The following is a 6,480-nucleotide window of genomic DNA, read 5'->3' as shown; positions in this document are numbered from 1 at the left end:
TTCCTTACATCCAATCTAAACCTCCCCTGGCGCAACTTGAGGCCATTTCCTCTCGTCCTTTCGCCAGTTACTTGGGAGAAGAGACCAACACCCACCTCGCTACAACCTCCTTTCAGGTAGTTGTAGAGAGCAATGAGGTCTCCCCTCAGCCTCCTTTTCTCCAGGCTAAACAACCCCAGCTCCCTCATCCTGCAGCAAGTCATCACTTCAGCCTAAAGGTTTTGTGGAAGAAATAAGCGATACGTGAAACTGGATGAAATTAATTTTTACATCTATTCATTCAGGACCCTGATGAATGATATACGGGGAGAGGTAGAAGATGGTAAACTTCACAGAGAATGCAACTGAGAATTGCACTATTAATCGTGATATCCACCAGACATTATCCCCTGTGGTATACATATTTGTATTTATATTAGGCTTGCCAGCTAACTGCCTGTCACTGTACTATGGGTATTTACAGATCAAGGCTAAAAATGAATTGGGTATCTACCTTTGCAATTTGACTATAGCAGACCTCCTCTACATATTTTCTTTGCCGTTTTGGCTTCAGTATGTTTTACAGCATGACAATTGGACCTACAATGAGCTGCTGTGCAAAATTTGTGGCTTCCTCTTGTATAAGAATATCTATATCAGTGTGGGCTTCCTCTGCTGCATCTCCATCAACCGCTATCTTGCAGTAGTGTACCCTTTTCGGTTTCAACGGTTTCGGACAATGAAGGCTGCTGCAATTGTGAGCATCGTTATCTGGACCAAAGAAATAATGACATGCTGCTTTGTCTTTATGCATAGGGAGATCAGTATGGATGCTGACAGCCACATGCTGTGCTTCGAGCATTACCCCATCAAAGAATGGGAGCACAATGTCAATTACTACCGTTTCTCTGCTGGCTTCCTTTTCCCCTTCTTTCTGCTGGCCTTCTCTTACTGTGGGATTTTACGAGTTGTCCACAAGAGTCACGGCACTCAAAAGAAGAAGAAAATCCAAATTAAAAGACTGGTTTCAAGCACTGTTTTCATTTTTTTAGTTTGCTTTGGACCATATCACATCCTACTTGTGGTTCGCAGCTTGTTGGAGAACAACTGCTCATTTGCTGAGAAAATATTTAATATTTACCATATTTGTCTCCTGCTGACTACTTTTAACTGTGTTGCTGATCCTGTATTGTACTGTTTTTCCAGTGAAAGCACTTACCAGAACTGTGCCAAGATGCGAGACTCTTGTTTAACATGTTTAGGGTGTCTGAGGACTGAGACAAAGGAATCCTATCTGCTGAATGCTCCAGAAACTCGTAACAGGCCACAGCATGAGCAACAGCCAGGGTTATTACAAAAATCACATGATGGTACTGGAATGAAGGAATCCTCCACAACTAACGTGGGCACCCTATAGCATTCATCAAAAAAGGACGTTAATCTAAAATCTGCAGCTATGGCCGTGTTTGTGTATCCATCTGATTTATCCATGTATTACAACTGTGTTACCTCCCAAAGGCTTATTAGCAATGCAGCACAGTGAGGGCTTTTCTGGAGGTGCTTGGACCTTGGCAATAGTGAGGAAAGCACACGCTAAGTCAGTTCATTTACAATCATGTGTCTGTTGTCACTGTGGTACTGCTCAAAACCTGGTTTCTTGATGGCTGCATTGACTGGAATAAGCTAGTACTTATGGTGTGTGCTTCTGTTGAATTTGTCTTTAACTGCTTTCTGTTTGCCCCTGTAGCATCTAGAGAAAATAATTCTCTACAAGGTGTCATCATCTGTTGAAAAGGTTGGAGACAGAACAAATTAAATGTCCCCATATGTACTTTTAAAAAGAAAAAAGAAAAAAATGGCATTTCTGTAACATTTCTGCAACTCTCTGAAATAACTTCTTCAGCCAGTTTCAAGGCCTGCAGAGACGGTGCCAGAACCAACCTCCTAAAACAACCAATCCAATAACATGAGATGTTCTGGGAGGACATGCACAAGGAACTCAGCATCTGCTGAGACCTTCAATCTGTTGATTGACTGTTGAATCTCAGACTGTTGAACCTCATCATAAGGCTCCTATTGACTTCCAGAAGTATGAGATCTCTTGGTTCCGATGGGGATAAATAATTTGGTCTGTTGACTTGGAAAAGAACAGGAGATTGGTAGTACGTGAGGCGCTTTGAACCCATGCGCTTGTCTGAGTCACTGTGCTCAAAGACAAATTTAGTTACATCTAAATTCTACTAAACCTTGCTAAGGTTTGGACTGCATCCTTTGCAATTTGTGTGTCTTGTGCAGCATAGACCATGCAGGCAATTAAATAACAATGCATTTGCCAGGGAAACTGTTAAATGGATTCCGTTTAAACTGTTTTCTCCCACAGATGCTATAGCTTGGGGTTTGGTCATTGTTCAGTAAACACAGTATCAGAAATACGATGTATGAATGATCTATGTTTCCTGGTTTAGACAGAAACAAAATACAGGAGTAAGTGGAGATAATGGCAGTTAAAGACGTGGGAGTTGTGCTTTATAATATTGTTTCTACCACCATCTCCTCTCTAGTTTTTTTTTTTCCTTTATTGTACTAATGAATCCTGTGTGATGATTCTTCATGATCTGCTCATCGTACCTTCTTGTATCTGTGACTGTTACACCGTGAATATTGCTCTGTCCTTTCACTTCTCCGGTTTCCAACCTTTCTTGAAACACCTCTCTTTTTGCAACCTGGAGCTGATAACTTCCAGCAGTACAATCAGTTCTGTTTCTTTTTTTTTAGATGTCAAAAGATTCTCTAGACTGACGGTCTACTCCTGGTATCTGAAGCATGTCACTGTAACACAGCCTTGCTTGTCATCAGTTTCTAAAAGGCAATGTATAATAACAGTTTTCTGGAAACCACCTTGAGAGCGCAGTATTAGAAATAATTAGGGGATGTGTTTAATAAAGAATGTTTTTATTATTTTCTTCCTATATTTGTTCACTGTGTTTGAAATAACTATCTTATGGCTTTGGCCCACAGTTTCTATTTGTGAGACTACAGATCCTCTCCTCCCTCCTCTTGCAGAAAGGATTCATGTCCCCACTCTCAGCAGGGGATTAGGTTTGCTTAGGTTAACGTTTGGTTTGTTTAATCATTTTACATTTCTTTATACTTAGACCACTCACCAAGCTGGATCGATTACCTTATACATGCATTTTTTCTTCTGTTAGTGCTGTTTAGCTTTACTTTCTCCTAATCCTTCCTTTAATCTCCTCTGTCTCCATCAACGGTGTCGTAAGGCAGGGACTGCTGACCGCCATAATGCCGTGCTTGTATGCTGTTAAGCACCGAGCCAACTACGTGGACTCCCATGACCTGGCAGGCTGTAAGGCACACACGTGGTTTGTTCTAGGATGAAATATTTGTTGTCCTGTTTATGCTTTACTTCTTTACAGTTACCCACGTTGTTTAAATTAGACAGCTGGAATGCAGAGCATGCCATATTACATCGAATTCTCATCTGAGGGATTAAGGTTTATTTGAGTTGGTACTTTGATGTGGTCAGCTTTTGGCCAGCTGCTGCAGTTTAAAGTCAGATGGAAACTTGTGTAACGGAGTCCAGCATTCTGCTACAGTGCTCAACATTCAACCTGCTAACCCGCAAGAGAAGGGGGGGGGTGGTGGGGTGTCCTTTTTTTTTTTTTGGAAGTCAATATTTTATCAATTCTTTCTATATTGTAACTGTTAGGCTTAGGCTGCAGAACTGTAACCACTATGGGAGTAAGGTAACTCTCACTTAGAGCTTTTCTTTCCATCTCAGCCAGAACATCGTCAATCAAGGGTCCTACTACGGTTGCTAGAGATATGCTACACATTGATATTGGATTAAATACAGCGCTTGGGACTGCACACGAGAAGGGATTTGAAAAACACACGTTAGAGAAATAGACAAAGAAATTATTACATTTTATATTTCTTAATGAAATCTGACTGTTAAAACTTGCATTTTGGGGAAAAAAGAGCAAAAGCTTACTAGATGAAGTTTTTTTGACCAAAGTTAGTGTTTGGAAAGAATACTACAAATTGTACCTGTTAGTGCAATATGTCAGTAAGCTACTGAGCACCTAGCACACAGAGAAGGAAATCAGCTGCCTCTTTTCCCAAACAGACATCTTTAAATGATGCCAATTTCATTTTGTGGGTTCTGTGCAGCAGGGAATGTATGCCATCCTGCGGGGTTACCGGCTTTGGCAAAAAGCTCAAGCATTCATATAAAATATTTTACTTAATAGTCATAGTGGAGAGTTTGGAGAATTCTAAGGGAGCTATTTTCTACTTGTGAAACTTCAAAGATAGTTTCACTGCAACATCCTTCAAGAAGGCTTTAAATAAAATGAATCTAAAAAAATTACTGATCCATAAAATAAATGTTGGGAGCTTTGGTGAATGAATCTGAATGTCTAGCAGCAAGTCTGGCATTAAGATTTCTCTCTCTCACATGTGTTAATCTGTTTTAAGTCTTTAAAGGCTGTGTATCCTCAAGGACTTCAGAAGATTAATGTTCAAAGTATGCTGGTGTTTGTGGTATGAACTGATTTTTCTCATTCTCAAAAAGTTATGTGTTTGTCTTACGTAAGAGAAGGAAAATAAAACTCACCTGCCAGAAAGAGAAGTAGATACAAGGTGTTGCTGGCTGCTGGAAGTCCACTGTCCTTTGGAAAAAGCTAAACTTGGAAAGAATACTACAAATTGTACCTTTGGAAAAGTGGCTAAACACAACTGCCATTCTCATCCTGTTGAAGCACAACGGTTTGATGCTCGCCTTTTGTACCATTCTAATCATTTTATGACAGCTAAAGCATCAGTGCCTGAGGGGTGCGGTGTCCAATATACCCTCTCCTCTCTGCTGCGAGGGCTGACAACTGGCAGAACTTCAGCCCTGACACTCATCTGGAGTTGAAGTTAAATCACAGCTTTAAATGACAAAAGTCAGGCACAATTCACAACCATTTGTCATGTACTGGTTCGGCGGCAGTAGGCCTTTGAGATATAATTTAATTTTGCTTCACTTAGTCTCGTCAGGAGCTGAATTTCTATAACTGGAATTCATCTAAATGTCCATTTACATAATTTCATTTCATACTGCATGCAAATGTTTTTTCACTTCTAATCACGCTTTAATTTCTAAGCATTAATTTTTAATCACTATTTATGTATTTAATTCATTTATCCTTAACAACAGGATACCCTGAAATGTCTACAACCTTTCCGTGTTACCCAGAAAGGGACAAAATATATAAACGGCAAACTACTAATACGAAGGAGGCAAATGGTATAGCCTACCCTTTACACGGAAGGTCTGCAACGCTGCCCTTATTTTCATTAGCTCAGTTAAAGCTCTCCCCTCATCTCCTCACACTTCCACAAACTATCCACCACCGTAAGAAGACAGTGTTAGAGGGGCTACAGGAAGTGTGCAAGGGAGGGGTATTTAACAACTTCCACTACTGTAACACTTACTGGGGTTTTTTGTTTTGACCCTCCCCTCTCCACTGCAGCTGTTTTCCCCACCACGAGGTATTTTTAAATCCGAGCTGCTACACGAGTTACTTCCTGTTGCAGTTATGAGGTTAGTAAAACAGGAACAGCAGTGCAGTAATATTTCATTTTAATGACAAGCTTTCTTTGTAAAAGCCAGATCACCTCTTATTATATAATATCATTTAATACCCATTATCCATTATAAAATTACAGAAAAGAAGGGTCGACCAAATCATCATGATGATATCCCCTTCTCACTTCACAGAGATGTCGTAAGGCTAACAATGAAAGGTTGGGTGCGGCCAAGACACCAGAGATAAAAAGTCATCCTTTCCTGATCTTTTATACCTTGTGAGAGCCTAGGGAATAAGGAAATAACATGGGAGCAACTCTTGATACAGAAATCATTAGGGGCAGTCACTGCTGCGCTTCTTGCAGCAGCTTTTCAATCACAAGCGAATGGGTGTTGTAGAAGGGCAGCCCATCCACTTCCATTTCTAGACTGGCAGTTTTTCCACTGCGGACCCCGTGCTGCGCAAGTGTTTTCAGAAGCTTTTCTTCCTTAAAAACCAAAGAAATAGAATATAATTAAAATCCTGAATCAGGCAAGAGCATTCATCAAGATCTTTATTTTAATTCTAGGGGGGACTGACCACATCCTCCATATTTATTTTGACAGCAATTTGCTAACACCTTTTTTTCCTTGTCCCAAAGAATATGTGTAGCATCTGGACATTAGGGAGTGTCAAAAGGCTTATATTCTTCACTGCTGTTTAATTACTGAGTGATATCATTGTTCTCCACACTCCTTCAAACAGCACATTAGTGTCAATTCAGAAACATGAATCCTTTTTTGCCGGGTTTCAAGTTCCTGTATTGTACAAATCAGAATCAGAGGAACCTCCACCCAAAGTATCTCAAAAAACTACCTGTCGTTTCCCCAGCGTAGCAGCTGGCTGCAGCTGCATTTTTTTAAAGAAA

General features: G+C 40.3%; 2 protein-coding genes across 2 annotated transcripts in view; one reads left to right on the top strand and one right to left on the bottom strand.

The window, feature by feature from the left end:
* Window positions 1-319: 319 nt before the first annotated feature.
* On the top strand, window positions 320-1,396 carry GPR68 (G protein-coupled receptor 68). Its single transcript, XM_009319525.1, has one exon. The coding sequence runs from the start codon at window positions 320-322 to the stop codon at window positions 1,394-1,396; it is 1,077 nt and encodes a 358-aa protein (XP_009317800.1).
* Window positions 1,397-5,610: 4,214 nt separating this feature from the next.
* The window catches only part of LOC103912999 (chromosome unknown open reading frame, human C14orf159), a 34,863-nt gene continuing 33,993 nt past the window's right edge, over window positions 5,611-6,480 (bottom strand). Inside the window, exon 12 of the mRNA XM_009319445.1 lies at window positions 5,611-6,060. Within this exon, the coding sequence (XP_009317720.1) occupies window positions 5,917-6,060 (144 nt within the window). The 3' untranslated portion in view covers window positions 5,611-5,916. The remainder of the gene's footprint in view (window positions 6,061-6,480) is intronic.

This window comes from Pygoscelis adeliae, unplaced genomic scaffold (assembly GCF_000699105.1).
Source record: "Pygoscelis adeliae isolate BGI_AS28 unplaced genomic scaffold, ASM69910v1 Scaffold71, whole genome shotgun sequence".
In the NCBI taxonomy this organism is placed as follows: domain Eukaryota; kingdom Metazoa; phylum Chordata; class Aves; order Sphenisciformes; family Spheniscidae; genus Pygoscelis; species Pygoscelis adeliae.
Note: the sequence above shows the minus strand (reverse complement) of the source record. Positions and strands in the feature narration are given on the sequence as shown.